Source organism: Ambystoma mexicanum, chromosome 4p (genome assembly GCF_040938575.1).
Source record: "Ambystoma mexicanum isolate Mex_15411 chromosome 4p, UKY_AmexF1_1, whole genome shotgun sequence".
Lineage (NCBI taxonomy): Eukaryota > Metazoa > Chordata > Amphibia > Caudata > Ambystomatidae > Ambystoma > Ambystoma mexicanum.
In genome coordinates this window covers 1,233,196,962-1,233,221,735 of record NC_090927.1, presented here as the reverse complement: position 1 = coordinate 1,233,221,735, position 24,774 = coordinate 1,233,196,962, and the positions used below count along the sequence as shown (strand labels likewise).

Below are 24,774 nucleotides of genomic sequence, written 5' to 3'. Positions count from 1 at the left end.
ACTGTCCCTACCGCCATGCAACTAAACAGAACCCAACATAACCAAAAGTGTCATAAGGGCCTTTTACACAAATGATGCAATGGTGTCTAGTTTTCTGATACCACCATAATGTCTCTGTATCAGAAGAAAGGGCATCTTGCTCAATGTGCAGTTCCACTCAAGGCACCAGCAAATGTCTCATCCAACTTCCCTTCCTGGGATTACTTATCAGTTCTTGGTTACCCTCTCGATCTCCCTGGATGACCCGGGACTTTGGCCTATTCTCTGCACTTACCCCTTGTTTGGGAACCTCTTGGCTTGTAGGCTTTGACCAATCCTTCTCCGTTTACCCTCCAGGAAGCTTAGTGTTGCTTTCCACACCTCATTGCTTTCTGGGATTTACCCCTCCCTGGGAGTGTTGAGTTTCATACCCCTCCATGTGATTTGCTTTTCCTCAACCCCCCCTAGGTTTCGGTCTCTTTTACCCCGTTTTGGAGCCTGTTTGCTCTCAATCCAGCTTGGAGCCCCTTGTGGCTCACACCCCAGATTTGGGTGTGTTTTTCCTACCTATTCTTGGGATCTGGTCGCTCGTTCTCCACCTTGGAGACTGCTTGTTCTCACCCTACCTTGGGGTCTGGTTGCGCTCACCTTGGCTCGGAGGTCTGTTTATTCTTACGCTGTCTTGGGATTTGGTTGCTTGAACCTCAGCTTGGGAACCATTTACTTACACTCTGCCTTAGGGTCGTTTTTGTCTCACCCTGCTTTGGGATCTGGTTGCCCCCTTCCCGCCATGGGGTTTGCTTTGGCTTTTCTGCTCCTCACCTGCATCGCCAGAATGAGTGTGTACCTACTCTTTCCATGCGATGCACCACCGGGTCGGCATTTAGGTTGGTCAATGCGGCTTCTCTGCTCCGGCTTCTTCTGGCGGTTCTGCTTGTGTCAGAGCTAACTTCCCTTTCCGCTGTCTTCGTACAGGTTTTCGGCATCAGTTCATCATGGCACCGTTCTGCTCAGACCTTTCCTGTTGTTCGAGACCTCCAGGGCCCACCTTCTCCGGTACACATCTCGCAGGGGATTCAGAAGTTCTGCAGGCTTGCCTCTGCTTTTGCTCACCATGCCAGGCGAGTGCTCGTCTTTCTCTGTGACTCCTCCCTGGAGGCGGCCTCTCTTCCTGTGCCTCTCTGCGAGAGTTGCTTGTCTCTGCAGGTCTTGACCTTACTCTCTTCCTCTGGCTCACTGCTGATTGGTCTCTTAACTTCAAGACAACGAGCTAGTGGACTATCCAGTCCATTTTCCAACTCCGAGGTTGAAGCCAGTGCTTGAAAGTTGGTAAAAACCATACCAGCCATTGGTGTGTGAAGTGGTAAGCCATTATGCAAATTAACTCATATAACCCACAAAGCCAGAGGATTCTTGGGATAAAGGAGGATAAGATATAATATATGTATTGCCTGTACCCAAAGGGGGTGTTAGGCTTAGCATTGGGAATCCACTTGACTTATCCTCTAAGGGATGTTAGGCTTATTGGGCTCACCTCTCTAGTTCCAAGGGGGAGAGGGGACGAATTCCCTGGATTCGTCAGGATATATATCAGATAATATCATACATACTGCATGATATTTAGGGCGACATATATGCACTACTGGAACACATATGTCAGCCTAAACCCTAGTGTCTACACTGCACTAGCCAACATGGCACCCATTGGGTTCCAAGGCTTAACACATGTATGACACATGAAGTGCAGAAGGCAATGAAACCCTGGTGCTACTGGAGTTTACTTGCATACTTGCACCCTTGATGGTTGTAATGAATGCCAAAGTTCATTGCCAACATGGGGTTGTGGTGGTGCACTGCAACACCAGTCATTGTGGCACAGACCTTTGCCTGGGACAGTTTTATGAGTCACCAACATATTGTAAAACTGCAAAAGTGGTACATTCAAAGGTTGTGCTGCATCACAACACACGGTTACCATCAAAATCAGTGACTTCTTGCTAACCAAAGCCAACAATACCACTTAGACCTCAGCAGATAAAAAGAAAGATTTAAGAACGAGAACACATTTGCAGCCACTGTGCCCTGGTGCGACTCTGCTTCTGATTGGTTGAGAGACAACTGTATATATAACATGAGTGCAAAGAAAAAACAAAAATCCCTGTTCCTACAGTGTGTTCAGGTGCTGTCTTCGGAATGTTAACAACTAATTAGACTAATGAGATTAACCCTATCTCTGAAAAGAGACGGATGGAACATGGAAATGCCCTTTATCGTAAAACTATTAACATGGATGTTGGGACCAATCGTTCAATGACAATTTATAGTCCTAATTGTTTTTACTTCAATTGAAGATATTCTGAACATCATTGCCAAACTTAAGCCCTCTCGTGCACCGGGCCCTGACGGCATTGCAAATATTGTTATAAAGAGAGATCCCTATTTCTGGGCCACCATTATGTTTAAATTCTTTCTTAAGGTTGCTAATACTGCCTTTGTTCCATACTTATTCCCATAAATAAGAAAGGGCATCTCGATAATCCTTCAAATCATCCTTTAAATGATCACTTATTGGCAATTTTCAAAACTTTCCTCCTACTTTCTGCTCGGTAAAGTTAATACTTGGGCTCTTGAGAAGAATTTAATAAGAAGCCAACAAACTGGCTTTCGCAAGGGCATTAGCACTATGAGTAATATGTGGTGTTTACTTTATGTAATTCACTCTACTTTAACAACCAAGGGCCTTAGACTATATATATGTTTTATCGATTATGCAGGTGCTTTTGTCACAGTGGAGTGAGGTAGACTTTGACAAAAATTTGAAAACTAGGAACTCTATCCTTAAATTCTCATATTAATAAAACAATTCTATTCGGACACCTCAGTTTTGGTCAAATTGAATCATGGCGGTTTACTTTCTGATCCCATTGAAACTAATCATGGGCTTAAGCAGGGATGTGTTCTTGCCCCCCTGCTTTATAATTTACATGTCTCTGACATGCATGAGACACTACAGAATTGCCATAACTTTTCACCACGTGTCGGTAGTTATCCAATCGGTTGGGTCCTATGCTGATGGTGCGATCTTTATGGATTGCAATCTAATTGGACTACAACTTAGTTTACAAGCCCCATATAGATATTCTCTGAAGAAGAATTTTTCACTTAATAAAAACAATTACAAAAATTATGATAATTGAAAAAGGCAGTAATTATATATGGAAAATTGAAAATATTACTATAGAGATTGTTAATGAGTATACATATCTTGAAGTCCCTATTAATGACCGTCCTAATCAAGCTTTCTTGGCTGACGTAATTACTAAAGTTCTGAACAAATGTTGTGCTGTTAAAGTATTTATCTCTGCTACTGGGGGTTACTCACTGAGGAGACTTCTAAACTATACAAATCTACTATTGTCCCTTGAAGTCTTCCCAGAAAATCAAGTTACTTGGTTAAACGCACTGAAAGGTAAACTGGCGTTCGTGTTTGGGATTACCTAAATCGTCCACAAATTAAGCCATTTGTTGTGAGTTGGGTCTGACTTCTTTATTTACTTCTTGGAAGGTTGCACGCAGCTCCTTATATTTTCAAATAATGGCTCACAAGGCTAGCATAAAATCCTTTTACAGCTTATTTATGGATATATTTATTGGAAATTCTTTTTCCTCAGTTATATCTAAGGAATAATATGATATGGCATTCATTTTCACCATTGAAACTTTACATAGAGATATTGGTTTTAATGTAGAAATCTCAATTAATTTGGATGCCACGCTTAAAGAAATGAAGAATAAAGCTATAAATCGAGATAGGATTACTATTATGGGTAAATTATCTCTAACTTCCAGGAAGTATGCAGGCAGGGTTTTCCAATTTGTGAGCCTTTTAATTATATAATTAAGACTAATAATTCTGAAATCGGGAGCTTCATTAACAGCTTTATTTTCATTTATTACCTACCAATGCTCATATTGGAGCAGGGTCTCATATACCTTACAATCAATCGTTTTTGTCAACTGGAAATAGAAACTTCTCGTCATATTTTAACCTCTGGGATCAATTTGATAAATATGTACAATAAGGGCTATGCTAAATTTGTTAGTAAAATCGAACATATTCAAACTGATCAATTTTTGGGCTTTACTTTTCTTTGATAATCTTTTAATTCTTACAGCAGCGTCCTATCATGTTTTGTCCAAATAGAAAAACTGATCTAGAAATTATATTTTTAAAGCGAGAACTGATGAAGAAACCATTTTCATAACCAAGAATGTTTTTTTTAATTTTCTTTATAGATTCTTAACTACTTGAATTGTATGAAATGATCTTTCTATTTTAGCAAATGTGTATAATTAGAGAGTAACATGAATTTGTTTATTTCTATGTGATTAGACACCTTATTTATTGATTGAATGATGTTTAGTATTTTAACTTAGATTGCTTTCTCTTTGGTCTAAAAGGTTTCTCTATAAGCCAAAAACACTTAAAAATAAAAAATAAAATAACAAACAACTAATTATTAGAAATAACCATTCATCAGACAGTCCACGGTCCCACCACGGACTCATCCTAGTCCGGACTCACATGTTTATCCGCACAACATATGTAATGATGCAGAGCCATAAAAGTTAAACCCACTTGCCCTTATTTAGTGGAAACAATAGCAGCTACTTTATTAGTGCTCGCTGTATGGTTTTGCCTGACATACAGTGCAACATGTTACACAAAGGCATCATGAAAAATGTTAAATTGTTAGGAAGGTTAATTGAAATGGAGATCTGGCAAGAAAATTACCTGCTCCACAATGCCTAAATCCTTTCTTTCCAAAAGAATACAGGCGTAAAAAGTCTTGTTTTGTTCAACACCTGTACCATGGATAGAATTTTCATAAACCTGGACACTGGACCATCCACGTATGGACACAACAAGCCACTGTGCACAACCTTTAACACCTGCCAATCTACACATAAAACACATACACACCCCAACATAACAAACGGTCACATAGAAACATCCCAGGCATTTGACCTTACCCGTATGGATACAACAAGCCAGTGTACGCAACCTACCATCTGCAAGCCAACACACACAGATGCCAGTTTCTCCTGGTTCTGGACCTACCCTATCATTCTTCCGTCACTAACCAACCCTGTCATCTTTCTTGCAGATCCACATGAGCGCCTGGAGACTGCCCTTGGGTGGTATCCATGCACGGAATAAATCAACATAACATAAACGCTTCCCTAGTGCAGCCCACTGTTTGCATTGTATTGCTGCAATTAATTATTCATGCAGAAGGCATTTTTTTTGCCCTTGTGCAACTAATGATACAAAGGTGCACTGTACCGGTGCTGAGTGTATTTAAAATGGGCTACTGCATGTGGGTTACTATTTCCAATGGAAATTCAGGAAGAATATTTACTTCAAGTCATAGCGAAGCATCCAAGAAATACTGTCTGCATTAAAAAAAACTTTAATGGTTAGTCACAATGAAAATAAGTGGACCTCGAGGCCAAAACATGGACGTGAATTTTAAAGGTTAAAAGACATTGGGGGTCATTACTAGGTAGGAGGTAACCATGCCGCTATTAGCGGCATGGCTACCCCCTTACCGGCTATCGTGTCCGGGTTCCTTGAATGAGGAATTACCGGGCCATTCCGACCTTGGAGGGCCCATTAATTCTTCATTCAAGGAACCTATCCCCATTCGAGCCCTCATAGGGGATGGGTGCTAATAACGGGCCCGTTAATAAAGTGCCCGTTGTTAGCACCCTGGTCTGCTCGCGGGACCCGCTAAGGACACCTGGTTTTAGCAGAACTCGTAATGAGGCGGTAAGGGGTTGACTGCTCTGGCACCTTTACCAGCGCCATTAACCCCTTACCACCTACCTCGTAATGACCCCCCATTATGGGCATTTTGTCAAACAGCACCTGCGTGTGCGTATATGACAACACATTCTGTTTTAGATTGATGAGGCTTATTAATTCACATGGAACACAATGCGTATGTTTCTCGTATGGTTTTGAAAGTGTATGGTGTTCACTCATTGACATTACCTGCTGTCTTTAAGGCCAGTCGCAGTTCATATGAAGACATGGTGCCACTGTGGTCAGTGTCGTACTGGAGGTAGATGGCCTATATTAACAGTAGAGCGCAGAAATAGGGAAATAATAATAATAATTAGCACATGGAAGTAATTACTGACCTCTTCCAAACCAATCACAATGCCCATCATGCAGTCAATAATCGCTTCTATTTACCACATTGCAAATATTTTGACTTCTAACAGCCAACAATGTATAAACTATTTTATTTCATTTTAGCACAATGTGGCAATATCCTAATCATCACGGAAGGGGTGACTCTTCATTGGGATAATATCCTTCTATAACAGAATTCCCCAGAGAAAGTAGCAGATATTATCCCGTGATAAAGGCCCCTTCCTCGCTCAATAAGTAAATAAACTTCACACTAACACAGAAGTAGGGTAAAGTGGAAGAAATTAGAGCCAGAAGCGATGCAGCTAACACAATATGCTCATATGATCAATGGGGAATTTGCTAAAGTTGTGGTGTTGCATCAAAATCTGTTCAGTTGTGGCCATTGGGTGCGGGGGGCCGGGGGAGGGTTTTATTTTTGGAATGTGCAAGAAGAGTTTGAGGCTTGTGGGAGACAGCATGGTATACCTCTAGGAGAAACTAGCAGGGTTTCTGGACCCTGCCCCCCTCCAATGCCTAACAAACACCTGAAAGGCGCCTGTCCCCAAACCGAAGGCCAAAAGTCTCTCAGCCTACCCACCATCATGCTAAGGAAGGAAAAATGGATGACTGCAGTCCCCAAATTTCAAGCAGCTCTTAATTTGAACCAAAAAGTTCTCGACTTCCATAAACTTTAGCAGGTAGCTCAAGGTAATGCCTGGAGTTTCCAGACTGGCCCTTTCCTTCACCTGCCAACTCGCAGGTGGTTGTTTTGGTTCCTCATGGGTACAATGCATCTGTTAAGACAGACATAGAAGAGAGAGAGTGTGCGTGTGAGAGAGGGAGAGAGACAGAGGGAGACAGACAGAGACAGACAGACAGCACGTGAGCTAGTCAAATTGGACAGGTGGCATTGTGAGGTAGGGAAATGGGACCTATCTGCAAATGGCCAGGGTAGAGGAGTGCAGGGTTTGTGGGTTGTTTTGCCATGTAAGGCCTTGTTATTTCCCCCTGCCCCGACCAACTCCGCTCTAAGATCTCCTCACACCTCACACTACACACACACACAGAACCCCACGCCTCTGCCACATTAACACTAACCAAATCACGACTAAGATCCTGTCTTTAGCCCTATCACACTCTCCCACATCAGCGGCTAACAAGACCCAAGGCACTGTAGTATATCAGCTCTTGGGATCTGATCCCTATGGCTTAAATACTCCAATTCGTTCTCCACCAAACCCATTGAAAGCATTTTGGCACACAGGGACCAGGTAATTCCGACCCGCACCCATCAACACCACAGGTTTTGCATCTGCCTCTCCCACTCCCCCACTAATGAACCCCACTCCCCTTTTTTCTGGCAGAGCCACATGCAGCGAGGCAACCAACAGTGGCAGAAGGGTGCTATACATGACCACTTATATTACATATACTTTGCCCTTAGTCGTCATGTCTTTCAGAGAAAATAGCAGGCATTGTCATGTGACAAAGGCCTCTTCCTTGCTATAAAAGTCAAATAAACTGCATACTAACGCAGAAGTGTGGTCTCTGCCTTGGTCCTCAGTCGGATTGATAATTGTAACTCCCTTTATCTGGCACAGCCTGACTATTTGTTACGTCGCCTTCAAATTTTACAGAATTCAGCTGCCCACCTTGCCACTGGTTCCACCTACCGGTAGCTCATTTCTCCAGTTCTCAATGCTCTGCACTGGCTGCCAGTGGACAAACTTCAATTGGAAGGAAAAGTTAGAAGAGAATACTGTGAGTAATTCGGTTCCAAGAGGTCAGAGGCATGTCTGCTACGGAGAACAAAGTTGTCCCCAACTTTTGGACGACTATAGGAAGCAAGAGCCACCCAAGTCAAGACCAGGACCGTAAGGGATCCTTCATGCATAAAAACAGTATGGGTGAATCAGGGGCCACCGATAAATGGTATGATTAGTCACCGCCCATAGCTCATTCTAGGTTAAAACTTGGGAGGTTTGAAGAAGGTCGCCTACACAATGAAACCCCTCCTTGGTTACGCTTCAAAGTGCACAGGTGGGTGTCGATGCGAGTCGGATTTATATCAGGAGCTGGATGTCTTATCACAAATGCAGGACAGAGAAAGCACTGATGCAGCTGGTGTCAGGACGCTTTAAGAAAGGCGGGAAAGTCACCAGCAGTGACTGCCGCTTTCGCACAGTGAGGCAGAAGCACCAAAGTCTCAAGGACAGACGCACTCTCCTCTCTCACAGCCCAAAACAGTAAGGATGCCGAGATTTGGCAAGAAGATGCTTTGCAGTACAAACTAGGGTTCTTCCAAAGCTGGAGCCGAAACTCGATGTAGGTACAAGCTGGTGAGTCCACTGGAGGGCCCATGGACATTTCCGAGAAGGCTTGTTTGCAGGGCACCAAGGAGACAATGAGAGTGATTGGTCCATCTACTCACAATGGATGAGGCACCTTTGCAGGTCTTCAGAGATCGAGCACAAAGCAGGGCTCTACCGGAACAACAGCGAGCTCAGGGTGCAAAACCTTCTCTGCATGGTTCTGGACAGTCTTTGGATCTGCTTCGCTTCTCAGGATTCTTGGCTCCATGTAGCGGTCGATTCGGACCTCAGGGTGATCTGTGGGTCTGCATTCAGAGCCCCTGCTCATAGCCCAAAGTCCAGTGAGTGTTTGCACTGAGCTGGCCAATGAGGAGATCTTCCCCACTCATGCACGCCAGCAGTGGTTCAATCAGGGACCGCTACAGCTCTCATGCTCTAATGGACACCAGACATCCTGGGACCAGTAGTGTGGATTGGGACCAGACAGTCCCAGCCCACGTCCTGGGTACCCACACATGTCACATGCATTAGCCCACGGAAGATCACTGGCTTTCGTGGATGAATGTATGCCAAAAAATAAGGACTCCGCGTGTCACAAGGAGCAAGGGGAACGCCAAAGGAGAAAATAGCCAAAGGGGAAGACAAAAGACCTTGTGGCACGGCCATGATGGACACTAGCCACAGTCATGAGCCAAACATGGTAAACACGGTATGGCTTGGTAAAAATACATGAAAAAGCTTCTGCTGCCACCAGTCTACTCGTAGGCACATTGTCCAGTTACCAAAAAATCCTTAAGGGATGTCTAGGGCCCGAAAACGCAAAGACCCCAGTGCAAGGTACTGTAATGTACTTTGTGCACTGAAATACAGTTGGCAAAAGTGGCAACAAAGTCATAAGACTAAGGGAAACAATGTACTCAGAAGGACAAGTCAGTTTCCCCAGAACAATGAGCGAAAGCCCAGTTGAGTGCAGCTGAAGGCAGGGATTTCATTTCACCAAAATGCCTGGGGTAGCGGAAGTGACATCACACAACCCTTGACCTCTGATGACATCACAGGAAGTGATGTAATTTGACCCCACCCAAAGTGATATCACGGGAAGTGATGGAACACAACCTTTCACCTCTTGACAAAACAGGAAGTGGCATCACATAGTATTGTACACTACAAAAATATGGTTACGATATCACTATAATGTGATATAGATTTCATACAAGAATGGATCACCATATGTATAGTTAAGATCAGTGTGTATAGGCCTATATTACCAAATTACTGTGAATGCAAGCAGACATCCATGGACAAATGATAATGATGTGTTATTATGTAGCACTTACGCTTAAGCGCTTTGTATAGAACGAATATACATACAATATCACCCAACCTGTGTTGCTACTCATCTACTGACTTCAGAAGGATGAAATGCTGAGCTGAAGTGTTTAAGAACAGACTAAATCAGTGACTCAACCCCTGAAGTGTGCCTGAAATAAATCTTTAGTGAGTCTAGCAATTATTGTATAGCATCCCAGAAAGACAAATTATTTGGTATTCCTATTCTTTCTTATTTAGGGTCACTGCTGAAAGTGTTAGACTTGTGGAAAGCCAGGCACTCCAGAAGCAAAGAGCCACATGGTGCTGGCCACAGCCCAGGACCTTGCATAAAAAAACATTTTTTTTCAAAACATTTTTTTAGGGGTAGCAAGGGAGACCTCGGAGGTCGCCGTTGCGATTCCTTGCAACCCCTAAATGATGTCCCTGGCTGAAGGCTGTGCTCTACTGCCAAAAAGTCAAGACGGGAGGCTGCAACAAAAGCAAAAGGTTGGGTGGTCCACAAATAGAGGTAAAACAGCAGTAAGTGAAATTTTACCTAACACAGCCTTTTCTCTAAATTCCAGTTCACATGCTCTGCTGAACATATGCATAGCCAATGGACGCACATTAGGGCAAACCCCACTCACATTATTGTCCATAACAGTGTGTAGGCATAGAGTTGTGTTGGCAGTATAGCCACATTCAGTTACAAACACTGTGGGGTACACATCACATAACAGCGGTTGTTGGTATGTTCCATTAGCAAGCTAGTCAGTCAGTCAAAAAGATAAAAATAAATGCGCTGCAGTTAAACACGTATGCATACTGTACAATCTATAATATTTGTAAAGATACAAGGAGAAATATAACAGTTTACAATTAATACATACAACTTCAGAATCAAATTAACCTGGAACCTTTACAAGATTCTTTCTCCTCCTTGACGCCAATATCAAAAATCTAACCACTGCGACAAAGGTAAGGTGTGTTGTGGTGCCTTATTTCATATTTCTTCCATATTTGTAATATTGATTCCTTCCGGATGTCAAGGCATGAAGTGCAAAATAGCATAAAGTGCATGAGAGTTTCTCAGCTGTATCCACATGAACACATATTATCATTTACTTTACTTGCATCACTTGGCCACCGTGTGCACCGTGGTATGCTCAGGGGTAACAATCCTCATCGAAACCGGGTCGGGACTGATCTATGATGCTTTGAAGTCACCCATTTTAAAAATTCTGCTGGTGGTGTTTGCGGTGCTAGCGGTATGTATGATCTCAATCTGACCTTGTCCCTTGCCACAAATTCATCTTTCAATCTCGATTTTTCCCAGAGTTTCCCCTTAAGACATTTTTTGCCACCTAAGTGGATGCTATCCGGGCTGAGACCAGGTCCCTAAACCTAGTTCATACAAATGATTTCTTACGTAGTTCAGCCAGGGGATTTTCCTCACAAAGGGGCTTCTACATACATCTTTGAGCAACTCTTTTGAGAATACAGTCTCGTGTTGATTCCAAACGATAGCCCAGAATAATAGTGGTGGTATGCTAATTAAATCACTCAAGAAGGCCAAGAAAGTCAATGAAGGCTACAAAGACTTTTGAGGTCACATGGCCAAATATTGAGGTGGACAAAAAAAGTAATGGCGGTCTGTGCAGTACCAAGAAAGCTAGATGTGGGCACTTTGTGTAGAATAATATGTAGAGTGATGTATAGAATAAGGTTGTGAGACTGATTCTCAAGCCTCGAGTCGATATCGCTCCAACCCTGGTCTCTTTGAAATGGCTACTCATGAAACTATGAGTCACTCAGAAATGGGTCAGCATGATGCAAAAAGCACGCTATAAAATGTTACACAACATACCTCACTAACAATTTCAAATACGGTGCCCTACCTAAACACCTCGATGATTGTTGGGTACGTAAATGCATTTCAAAAGGGCCAAGAAAACTAGAACGGGCTACAAAACACAAGTCCCGCGAATGTGGAATAACCTTCTGATCAACGTGAAATCAAGCAGCTTGGGCTAGACTGCCCTCTTTGTGTTGGGACTGAAATTGATTACATATGTCCTTTGTCCTTTCTGTAATGGTTTGGCTGGCTGAGGAAGAATGGTCTGGAGGGTTGCCTGGAGCTGTGCCTGAGGTTAAGTTTAATTTCAAATCTTCCAGCTACCACCACTTTTGTTTTGCTACTGACTTTTTTCCACACCAGAAAGGGGTGTAAAATGTAACCAAATTGAACTGGATTTTGTTGAGGTTACATGTGGAGTCCTAATTCAGGCACACCTTGCGCTACAGGCTGTGTTCAAGGAGGTGAGAGAGTCTGGCCGACTCAGCATGGATCCAGGCTTGAGTCGCATCACATGGAGTGACTCAAGCTTGGAGAGTGCTGTGAGGACGACAAGTGGAGCGTTGAATAGGCCTTATTGGCAGGATCTGGGGGTTTGCATGCAAGGCAAGTTATATCCCTATTTGAATCCAACAGGAAGGTCATCCATAAATGTGCTCTTAGGCAGGTCCAACAAGCAGGTAGAAATGCCTGTGGAATGAAGCAACACCATCCACACCACTATGACCATATCATGAGGGACGAGGCGAGGAAATTAGGAGGCGAGCTACGCAGGATAGCCGAAATTGAGACCTCACCTCGAGTCCATAGTGAGGTCAGAATTTCGAAGGCCCAATATCACAAGAGGTTAAAACAGCATAAATACTCCATGGACTGTCGTAAATGGCGGGATTTGCTCCTCACTATTCAGAAAAAGGACAGCTCTGCTTTTTGGAGGATTGTTAAGGGCAGAGAGTCCAATACTCGAGACATCAATGGAGTCACTGAGGAGAAATGGGTAAACCACATTACTGCTACCCTAGTGGGGGTGGAGCTGTTGTTCACTGAAGGGCAGTGGATAGAGAGTAAATGGGAGTATAAACTGCGCCGAGATGAAGTCGAGCTGGCCATCAGACAATGCAAGGCATCAAGGGCCCCGGGTCCGGATGGAATATGCAGCAATGTAATCAAGGCGAATCCAGTAGTCTGGTCAGTCGCATTACACTCCCTCTTCAAGAGCACTGAGGCAGTACAGTGTATACCGGCATCATGGCAGGACAGCATCATCGTGACAAATCTAAAGAAGGGCAGGCACGATGATCCTAAAAATGATAGTATGCTGGCCATGCTTGATGTGTCGGGCAAAGTCTTTGCCAAAATATTATTGAGTGAGCTGACACACTGGAAGGACAGCCTTAATATAATTCCTGTGTTTCAAACCGTGTTTCGTAAGACGTTCAATGCTAGCATCAATACATTGTCCCCAACTACAACGATACAGCCATTGTGGATGTTGAGGAATGCTACGGTATATGTTGCATAAATTGATTTAAGCGCAGCTTTCAATACTGTCGATCTCATGAGACTGTGGTGCTAACTACAAAAACTGGGTATTGCTCTGGGACTTTATACTCCCAGACAAGGGTAAAGATGAAGGTGGACTAACAAGGGAATAGCACTGCCTGGATTCCAACTTTCAAGGGCTTGAAACAGGGCTGCACCGTGGCCCCAATTCTCTTCAATCTCTATACGGCAGACATGGGACTGGCTCTGTCCAATCGAACTGCCCTTCCACCGGATCTTGGAACGAGGCAACTCCAATGGCTTGGCTATGCAGATGACTTGGCGATTATGGACTTGACTTCAGGGGGACTTCAAACCGCCTTGAGAAGATTGAAGAGTTATGCGGATGACAACTCTCTGATAGTTAACATAGCTAAGTCCAAGGTCATGATTGTTGACCCCCCAAGGAAGACCGCAAGTCCAAACCTTCTTGTGAATTAGCAGGAGTAAAATTGGAAGCAGTTAAGATCTAAAAATAACTGGGCATCCATTTGGACTGTAGGTTGAATGGGATGGCCCAGATAAACTATGTGAAGTTAAAGAGCCACGCTACATTGGGGGGATTCACTCCTTTGCACTGAAGGGTGGAGGATATTCCGTGGGCTCTATCCTTCATCTCTACCAAGCTAAGGTGGCACCTACGATCATCTATGGTCTCGAATCATGGGCCCTATCTAATATCAGTGTGTTGGCTAAATTGGAAGGAAGCCTGGACAAGAGCTTATTCCGGTTGCCCACCTATACTGCCTTTGAGATGATAAGGTTGGAATTGAACCTTTTGTCGGTTGAGCAAAGGCTAGCCTTGGGCTGCCTCACTGCTTACTGGAAAATGGTTAATGCGCCAGCAGGTTCACTATTAAATCTAACAGTGGACGCACATACATCACGGGCTAGATATATGCCAGGGAGTAATGTGGCCAGAATATGTGGAACAGCAGAGAAGTGGCTGAAGATGGCCCCAGTGGACCTGGTGGGCAAACCCCTACGTCATTACAAACTCGCACTAAAAGCGATATCAGTGGAGCATTTCATTATTTATTTAATAGTTTTTTAGTAACGCGCCTAATACCATACCTGAGTTTGGTTTCTTTTTTTTTAAACTTCTTTTTATTATTCAGCGTGGCAGCGAAAAAAACAAACACAAACACAGGCGAACAGCGTCAGGCATTGCAATATGAATACAGTGTACATAATGTAGGTGCGCAGAGGTTACTACACGTAATAACACAATCAATGGGCACAATCACAGCATAGAGAGGGCAACAGAAGACTGTGATAGGGGTGAGGACCAGTGTTCCCTCTAAGCTGTGCGCATGTGCGCTTGCCCAGCTTCCTTCTGGGTGCCGCTCAGAAGATTTTTAGCAGCGCACATAGACAATTCTCACCTCTTCAAAAATATTTAATGAGGCACAAGCCACAGCAATTAATTGAAATTAGCTTTCTCATCAAATAAGCAACTAGTCTTGATATTTTGCTAATTTGCATTACACTGCTATGCAAGGGTGACCGTAAACACCTAAAATCCCTAACAGCAAAATACACATATAAGAGGTAAAGAAATAATATGAAAAACTGGCTCCAAGAACAGAAGAATCTAACCTGCACACATTAACCAAATAATGTTCCCTCCCTACCCATGACTCCTAAGCTTGATTCTACCAAACTTTGATATTATGACTCCTAACTTCTGCCCCAGAACAGATTAGGATAGTACCAGACAACCTGGACTCCTCCTCCTCTCTTGGCTCTGCGAAAGGTTAGCAGATGTGTACGTACATCCACTTGTTTTATGTTTGTTGTAATATGAATAATTTTCACGTGCCAGAATTTCTGTTACTCATTGTGCCTTACCAAAAGCGTCACCCACACAATAAAATCAAACTACCAGCTAAAATATTGGATACTGACTAAGTAAGCAGGCTACCTGGATGTGTAACCTTATCCCATACTTCCTCTTCTTAGTACATACATCGTGCAAGTTCTTTGAAGCGGCCCCCTTGCGGGTTAACGCATTATAAAACTAAAATATTAATTTGCCCTGTAAGGATTTTGAGAAGACAAATGTGGTGCTCAGTATCTCCAACTTTAGCACTACTAACATTACACTATAGGTGGAGAGCAACATTGCAATATCATTTACTTTGCCTACACGGGATAATGGGTATGGACTATGCCTGGGATTACTCGTCCATAGTATCAGGGCACCGGATATTCAGACAGGAGAATGTCTTCCTTTGGGCATAGACCGTCACACATTATATGGTAACTTGCTGCTATGTAAAACAGTTTCACTGAGAACTGTGTAATCCTACACAATGATATGAGGGTAGGGTATGTTGCAAACAATCCGGTATGCACTGCAAAAGAATGGCGTACATGCAGAGTCATGACATTCTTAAAATGCACATAATATGTTGAATATTAAATGTGCCTTGCTTGCAAAGTATTGTGGGTCCTCCCCCTCAGCCTCAGAATGGATTTGTTTTGGAGCTTTAAAGCCAAAGTGAAGAGCTGGCTCTTCGATAAGAAACACTAAGGGTCTGCTAACACGCCGTCAATAATGTTGTGCCTGCTCAATCTCTCTGTATGTATCTCTGTTATACTAGACTAACTTTCTTACATGTACTGTTTCAACCTCCGACCTGTCTGTAACCATCGGTCGACCTGCATTTATTGTTATTGTGGTGTTGTAAATTCTCCTATATGCCTGTAACACTCGCTCCAGTTCTAGCGCCCAGTTACCTCAGGGTTCGGTGCGCGGTACAAATAAACTAAACTGGGTCTGCAAATATCCCAGTGAGTGTTTACTGCTACAATCCCTCACTTTTTACAGTGCTCTATTAACTAGTATTGGAGGCGAGCACAGGGGCCAGGGAAGGGTATGGGTGGAAGAGCACAGGTCATCACTCCTTGCGGGTGATGAACAAAGCAGCAAATTTCAAAAAACAAGTCAGACGTTTCGGCAGTATACTGAAGGAAATGTGTTGCTTGTTTGCTAAAGAATAGGAAATTCTAGTACCCGTCTAGACAACAGCACCTTCGTTTTCTTTCTATGCTCAGCTGATGAGGGCTTTTCAATATAACCATGTGCTCTGTATCGTCTCTAGCATCTCCCTGCATCTTATTTAACTCAAAGTATTACAGAAGAGGGATCCATAGTTACAGAAGAAGGGACTTAATGGGCTTCATTACGAGTTTGGAGGCAGCCATGGTGCTTTTAGCACCATGGCTGCCTCCAACCTGGGCTCCATTACCGGGTTCCTGCAATGAGGACTTACCGGGTCATTCTGACATAGGAGAGGAGGACCCGGTAATACCGCCTTGCAAGAACCATTCCCCATTCCCATTTGAGCCCCGATAGGGCTCAATGGGAATGGGGAGAGAGGTAATAACGGACACATTACAACTGGCCCGTTATTACCTCCCTCTTCTCCTCGCGGGACCCGGAAAGGACGCCTGGTTTTACCAGGCATCCTCACAGGTTCCCGCAAAGGGAACCTCCTAATCGGCGCTCCCGTAATGAAGGGTGCCGGTCCCGTACCGGCACCCTTCATTACGGGAGCGCCACCCTTGTAATGTTGTATCTCTTGAGATTTGATGCCATTAACTTAAAAGGCGTATATATGTGATTTTATTACACAGAGATCCACAATAAACCTCAATAACGCTCTTGTTTAATTTGTCTAGGCTCTGGTGTGGAATGGTGACCAAAACTATAGACTATATTATGTTCCCTGTCATTCCACTTTCTATGTCAGGGTTACAAGCAAGGCTCTAATCAGATGTTGCTCCCTACATGTAGTCAAATGATTTTTCGGGGAGTAAAAAAGTAATATGCGTTGCCACTAGGGATACTTTCTGCTTATTAAAAGATGTTCTTCCTCTTAAAATTCCTGTTGAGATCAGGCATTCATATTATTAGATTCCTTCCTATGCCACTGCTCTGCTGCTGGTCTCTAATTCGGGAAAAATATCATCAGAGCTTTGTGGGTTGAAGAAACAAAATGTTCATTGTTTCTCGTTTTTTGTTGGGCACATTTTCATTTTTAGGGAGTAAAAACTGATGGTGTATATGTCTCTTAGCTATAAGGACGGTTTTATCACTTCCCAAAGGACAGCATAATGTGGATAGTAAGCAGAGGCACAGGAATATTTAATCATCATATTCTGAGGTGCAGTTATTCTGATTCAATTATCATCCTTACACAAATTATTAGACGCATGTTCTCCTGGTTCTTCAATTACTTCATTAAAGTGGTACTTGAACTCCTATCAGCATGTTTTTGACACATTGCTTTTAATTGCCACTAATCCACCAGCACATGTTGTATTCTGTCTGAATTTCTTGACAGCCACATCCGTTTTTGGCAAGAGATATTTGTGTTTTGTAATGCACATGAGTGATTTTCCAGTGGCATAAAACGTTTGCAAGGTACTGTGGCAGATGTTGAAGTCTTGGACTGGTTGATGAGTTTTCTGTTTAATCACATATGACATTCTATTTTAGCCTATGTGTTTGGAAAAAGTGTAAGATATGTCAAGAATTGCAGTGGCTGGGAAGAGGACATTTCTTTCCAAACTCTCTACTGCGACGGTAGTTCACTAAATACGCATGCTCACAAAGTGGCTTACCTCATTATTCAGTTGCGCACATGGAAAATAATGTGCGCACAACAGCAAACCAGTTCCGCACATAGAGAAAAATAATTAGAGGGAACATTGGTGAGGACCCGAGCTGGTGGGGGGAAGTGGGTGGGGGGAGGCATCCAGTGTCGCGATAAGATTGGACATGTAAGAGCGGAAGCTGAGCCAGATGTTCCTAGGCCTGGAGTGGGTGGGTTGCGTACGGGACCAAGCTTCCTCAGAGTTCGAGGCCCACGTGACCGCTCTCAGCCATTGGGCGTGCGTGGGAGGTGAGGGGCGAAGCCAGCAGAGCAGGAAGGAGCGCCCCGCGAGTAGCAGGCAGAGGCCAGCTAGTTTTTTGGAATCACGGGAGAGGCCTGGGAGGTCATGAAAGAGGCACACCACCGGGGAAGGAACAATGGGATGGTCAAGCACAGCAGACAATGTCGAGCAAACTGCCTCCCAAAACTATGAGAGCCGGGGGCAGGACCAAATCATGTGAATCTAGTCGGCATCGTCCTGGCCACATCTAGGGCAGCTGGAAGGGTGATCCCTGGACATGCGATGTAGTCTGATCGGGGTGTAGTGAAACCTATGTAGTACTTTGAACTGAATGAGTTTAAGCCGGGAGTTGAAGGACACTCGATGTGTGCGCTTGCATAGATGAGCCCAGCGCTCATCCGACATCTCAACACCAAGGTCCACCTCCCATGCGCGCTTCAGTTTGGCAAAGTCTGGGGCAGATCTGGATTGTAACATAGTGTATAACCTGGAAATTTTACCCCTCGTGGGCCCAGGGGAGGTGAGCTCCTCAATAGCAGGGTCGTCCGGTGGCAACACGGGAAACGTTTGGTAATTACGCTTGAGGGTCCTGCGGAGGGATGCGTATTGGAGCCATACACTCTGGCCGCTCCTCAAGGGCAATGGGAGATCGGGCCATTCAACAAATATACCCTGGTCAAACACATCACGTAGCAACTCGTAGTCCGCTTCCGCCCAGCGACGAACCGTGCCTGGTGAGACCCATGGGACCCCCGGGCGGAAATTCCAAAGAGGGAGGTTGCCGTGGAAGGCGTAAGCAGTTCCGACTAGCCTCCACATTTTCGCTAATGCGATGGACGTACAGGCGACTGGGCTCTGTGAGTCCAGTGCCAGGGGAGCGGGTCGTATCACCAAGGAGCGGATGTCACGGTTGCAGACCGCAAGCTTCTCAAGTCGGACATGCGGGGGAGGGTCCATTGTATTAAACCAGTAAGAAGTATATTGGATTTGGGATACCAGCCAGTATTTAAGAAAGTCAGGGGCACCGAAGCCCCCGTTAGACATGGGAGTAGACAGGGTATCGATTTTTAGGCGGACCGCACCCGAGTGCCAGAGAAAGGAATTCACAGTACGGGTTAGGTCACGGAAGAAGCCCCCCCAGGCCACAAGGGTATGTTAGTGAACATGTAAAGCAACTGGGGCAACACCACCATCTTCAACAGCCCTATCCTGCCCGCCAGGGAAATCGGGAGTTTGTCCCAGACCCGGAACTTAGCCGTTAGGTGTGTGAGGTACTTCTGATAGTTTTCCTGGAAGGTCAGCGCCTGCTGGCGCGTTACCACTATTCCCAAGTAGGTAAATGTGGACTGAGCCCATGTGAAACCAAGGGTGTCCGGAGGAGGGAGAGTGCATTCCGTGAGTGGAAAAAGCGTGGATTTCGAGCAATTCACTTTAAGGCCAGAGATTCGACCAAACTGAATGATGTCCTCCAGTATTGGGGGAAGTTAATGGAGGAAGAGCGCACAAACAACAATGCGTCATCCGCATATAGGGACACTATGTCCGACTGGCCTGCAGTGCGGAGGCCCCTATGAGCGTGGAATTGGCGGAGCATATCAGCGAAGGGCTCTATTGCTATAGCGAAGATCAAGGGAGAAAAGGGGCACCCCTGTCTCGTCCCCCTGGCGATCTCAAAGAGGGGGGAGCAACGGTCGTCGGTGCGGACCCTGGCCACAGGAGTAGAGTAAAGTAATCTGACCCAGGGGAGAAAGGAGGGGCCGAATTTGCAACTCTCAAGAACCCGCCATAGGTACCTCCATGAAACCGAGTCAAACGCCTTTTGCATGTCGAGAGTGACAGCCACTGCGTGCGTCTCGGGGCTGATTCTGTTAATTATATTAAATAGGCGCCTCAGGCTCAGGGAGGTAGAGCGACCTGGGATGAAACCCGCCTGATCTGGATGGATGATAGATGGCAGGAAGGGAGCTAACCGTAGCCCCAGAACCTTCGCGTGTACTTTGACATCACAATTTATAAGTGAGAGCGGGCGATATGAACCACATTGCGAGGGGGATTTACCAGATTTAAGTAGTACTGTGATTGTGGCCTCACGGAGTGAAGGGGGGAATACACCGGCCTCCACAGACTCCTCCCAAAGAGCCAGCAAGTGAGGGAGCAGCTGTGACTTAAAGTGCTTGTAAAATTCGACCGGGATACCGTCCGAGCCAGGGGCTCGCCCCGAGGATAAAGAGTCGATAGCGTCCGACAGCTCCTCTAGTGTGAGAGGGGAGTCAAGGGAGGCCACGGCCTCCGGGGACAGGGCTGACAGAGGAAGGGCATCGAGAAAGGAGTCGATCTCCGCCACTGACACCTCATCTGAGTTAGAATATGGGGTTTCGTAGAATGTGAAAAATTCCCTGTTGATGTCTTGCGAAGAGACAGCCATGGAGCCATCAGGCCTCTCAATTCCGAGTATGTGTGGGGACCCCGTCTCGTGACGGATCAGTCGTGCCAGAAATCGACCGGGGCGTTCCCCCTCCCCGTACCTCCTCGCCATGCCAGGACTATCCAAAAACCTGTGTTCACGATCCGCAAGGGATCGGAACGTGTCCAACTCCATCCCGATGTCAGCCAGGTTGCCCGAGGTAGAGTGACGCGAGCATGTAGCTTCCAGGGTAGAGAGTCTGGATTCACTAGCGGCAAGATCTCTCCGGATTGACTTAAGGACCCCATTCTCCTTGGACAAAGCAATCCCTCTGATATAAACCTTAAATGACTCCCATAAAGTGGCCTGAGATGTTACCGAGCCCGTATTAGTCTCGAAGAACTCTTCAATCAACCGCTCGAGCTCGGAACAGAACTCCAGGTTCAGTAAGGAGAGGGGTTTCAACCTCCAGTTGCGTGTCCGGCCGGGATCAGGACCCCAACCGATGGTCACAGTAACTGGAGAATGGTCAGACAGGGTTCTGGGAAGGATCATTAACTGTATAACGCTTTTAACCAATTCGTTGGAGATCACCCATCTGTCAATACGGGAATAGGAATCGTGGACTGAGGAATAAAAAGAGTACACACGGGAGTCCGGGTAGAAGAACCTCCATGCGTCCACCATGGTGAGACGGGGCAGGGACGATAGTGCAGCGTAGGCTGCCCTAGAAAGTTGACGGGGCCTAGATCCAGATCTATCGAGGGCTACATCGAAAATCGTGTTGAAGTCGCCCCCCCCAAAGAATGGGGACAAGGGGGAAACCATCAAGGAGGGACGTGACCTGTACATAAAATTCCAGATCATCTAGGTTAGGGCCGTAAATGTTCAGCAGGACCACCTCCCTGTGCTGGAGCGAAGCATGAAGCAACACATATCTGCCTTGAGGATCTATTTGTGAGGAAATGAGAGTAAACTTGAGGCTCTTGTGAATGAGGGTCATGACCCCGCGGCTTTGGGTAGAGAAATCAGTTAAGAATCTATGGGGACCCCAAGTTTTGGCAAAACGCATACACTGTTCTGCGCGAGCATGTGTCTCTTGTAGAAACAGAAACTTGGATCCATGACGCTCGGCCTGCAACTGGAGCTGCCTCATCTTTTTGTAATTGCCCAACCCACGTACGTTCCAGCTCATGAAGGTCAGGTCACTCTCGGTCACAGATGCAGTGGTGGTTGAAAAAGAAAAAATGTCAATACCCAGCGGGCCAATTTCACAGCCCTGCGGCACCAAGTCCTGAGTACCACCTTGCGGTCCGCCTTCGCTGCCAATGCCAACTTTTTAATAACATAACCCCCGACATGACCCACCCACACCCCCCCCAAACAGAGGGATGACAATCCCAACCCCCTTCAACCAAAACCAAACCAGAGGCATCAGCGCCTGGGGGCCTGAAGGCCGGACTGGCCGCCGCAATCCGGGCTACGGCAGATCCAGATAAGGCAAAAGGTGCCCACAGTAGAAATTATGCATGTAACTTGAACGGGGTTCTGGCACATGTTGATGTGGCACATATTTATAAGATGAACAAAACAAGCAGATTCTGGAATGGAGGATCAAAGTGACCCCGATGCAGGGAGGTGGCCGTGCCTGGCCTCTCCTCGTCGGGACAGAAGGATAACTGCAAAACCGTGATCAGGGGAGAGGGGTCAGCCAGCCTCCTCCGGGATCGTGAAGAAAAACACCTGGTTGGCGTGTTCTATGCGGAGTTTGGCAGGATAGAGCATAGCGTATTTCACTGAGTGGTCCCGCAGCCTGCGTTTCACAGCTTGGAAAGTCTTGCGTTCACGTTGGACGGCCGTTGAGAAGTCCGGATAAAGATGAATCCGTGCGCCGTCCAGTAGTAGCTCACCTTTAAGTCTGGCGGCCCTGAGGAGGGCATCACGGTCACGGAAGTTCAGCACCCGGGCAATGATGGGCCAAGGTGGAGCACCGGGCTTGGGCTTAGCCGTCAGGGCTCGGTGTGCCCGCTCAATGGCAAAGTGCGGGGAGAGCTTTGGAGAATCCAGGAGCGAGACCAATGTATGCTCAACGAAGTCCTCCATTGGTTCATGAACTTCATTCTCGGGAACCCCGATACTGCGGAGGTTGTTACGCCTCGATCGGGATTCCAAGTCCTCGTTCTTCTTCTCCACATCGAGGACTCGGGTGGAGAGAGCGACGACCTCGGAACGCAGGGCGCCCAGTGCATCCTCTGCGGAACCGACCCGTGTCTCAACCTCTGACACTCAGCTATCGGTCCTCTCGATGTGGGCCTTAATAGAGGATATAGTACCGTTCATATCATCCAGTTTTGAGTGAAGTGCCGTGAAGCCCTCACGGATGAAGTCCATCACATTTTGGGATTCCGGTGCTGTGGCGGGTGATGATGCAACAGGGGCCTGCTCAGTGGTCTCCTCTGACGATCTTGACGCAGCCTTCGTAAACATGTTGATGGAGCTCTGTTTCCTCACACCTCCCTTAGTCATCCTGACGATGTTGGAGGTCGAGTGGGTGTGATGGGGGAACCCCAGTAGCCCTGGGAGAGGGACAGGGGGAGCTCGGACCCTGTGCCACGTGAGGGAGTATACGAAGTATGGTATGAGGCAGGGGGTAATGCAGAGGCAGCCGTGGCTGTGAATCCATATAGATGCGATATTGCGGCTACCAGTGCAGGCCGCGGGGTCTCAGCCAGCCCAGGGAGACATGGGGACAATGCAAGGAGACCTCAGGGGCAGGAGACCCCAGGAATGGGGGTGATGATGCCCAGCGGACACTGTGAGAGCAGGAATCCAGATATGAGTGACCAAGTACGATGAATGGATAGGAGCACCTCCCAGCACAATGCTCCACAGGGTAGACAGGCCGCAGCCTCGAGCACAGCGATGAAGGCAGGGGCAAGGAGCCGGTGAACAAAAGGTCCTGTGTGGAGTAGTGGCACTGAGATCACTGTGGCCCCCTCAGAGCGTAGGATTCCCCCAAGAATGAAGATATTCGTGGCCCGTGAGGCCTAAGGCTCCCCCAGTAGGGCGAGGGGGTGAAGGCTAGTCCGCGAGGCGGGGGGGACGCTCAGACAAACGCGGGAGAGTTTGAGCGCGCCAGGCCCGGGGTGACTCCAACCATTAATGGGCCCTGAGGCCGGGGGCCGCCGGCAGACTATCTGCGATGCACTGTAGGGAGGGGGTGAGGCAGTGCTACCGCCCAGGGACATCCGCGGGGCCTCCCCGCCTCACATACCTGGCGGCTGCAAGGATCCGGCAGCTCCGCGTGTATCCCCCGGGTGTTGAAGTCTCGCTGTCGGCGGGGGGGGGAGGAAGGCTCCCACCGAGTTAGCTCCACGTTGAAGTCCAGCAATCAAGGGGAGGGGCTCGGGCAGCCCCGATGCAGGGTGGAGGCCTCTCCAAGTGCGCCCCGGGCCGCCCAGCACCAGCGGTCGCCCAAGCCGGCGGTGCGTGGCCCCTGGACGCGCGGAGACCGCCTCCAGATCTCACCGCCAGCCAGGGCAGAGGCGGACCGCCATCCACAGGCGCACATCCGCTGGGGCAAGAGCACGCCGCAGGCCCCCAGGCGAGTCCGTCCGACACTCCGCTGGGGCCGGGTTTTGGCACGCAGGAGCGCTGCAGGCAGACGGGGGGATGGTCACGGCGGCGCCCAGGGATAGCGCTCCACAGCTCCGTTTTTCGTCGGGATTCGGTCTGCAGGGACCCTGGGGTAACGGCTTGAAAAGCGTGTAAGCCGGGATCGGCTGCCAGGTGATGAAAGTGCCGAATTAGGATCTTGCGATCTGCCGGCCACTGAGCTCGAGCTTCAGGCGGCCATCTTGTTCGGCGCTCAACTGCGCCCCCCCTGAGTTTGGTTTCTAAGCACGGATCCGGGATTAAAAACTGCTGCTCTGCGTGATCTTGCTTCCAAGACCAGCATGTTGCCCCTGTGCTATCCTCCGTTCACAAGCATGGGGCTGAACAAGCTCTGGTGGAACCAGCAACTTAGATATGGAATTTCTTGGGAAACTTTGTCATTTGGGACTATCTAAAAATCAAGTGTAATGCAGTATCAACCATGGACGTTGTAGGAGCATGGCACTCGATCCCCAGAACGCAGAGGGACTGTCGATTGTGTGGGGAGGGCGAAATGGAGTCAGCTAGACACCTGTTGTGTCAATGGGCTTCTATGACAGAGTTCAGAAGGCAGGCTGTCTTGGCCATTGGATGGGAAAGGGACTTAACC

At 46.8% G+C, this 24,774-nt stretch overlaps 1 protein-coding gene across 1 annotated transcript in view; it reads right to left on the bottom strand.

The window, feature by feature from the left end:
* Nucleotides 1-24,774, bottom strand: part of CAPN9 (calpain 9) — a 267,256-nt gene that overhangs the window by 22,129 nt on the left and 220,353 nt on the right. The window contains exon 17 of the mRNA XM_069606888.1: nt 6,038-6,116. Coding sequence (XP_069462989.1) covers nt 6,038-6,116 — 79 coding nt within the window. The remainder of the gene's footprint in view (nt 1-6,037; nt 6,117-24,774) is intronic.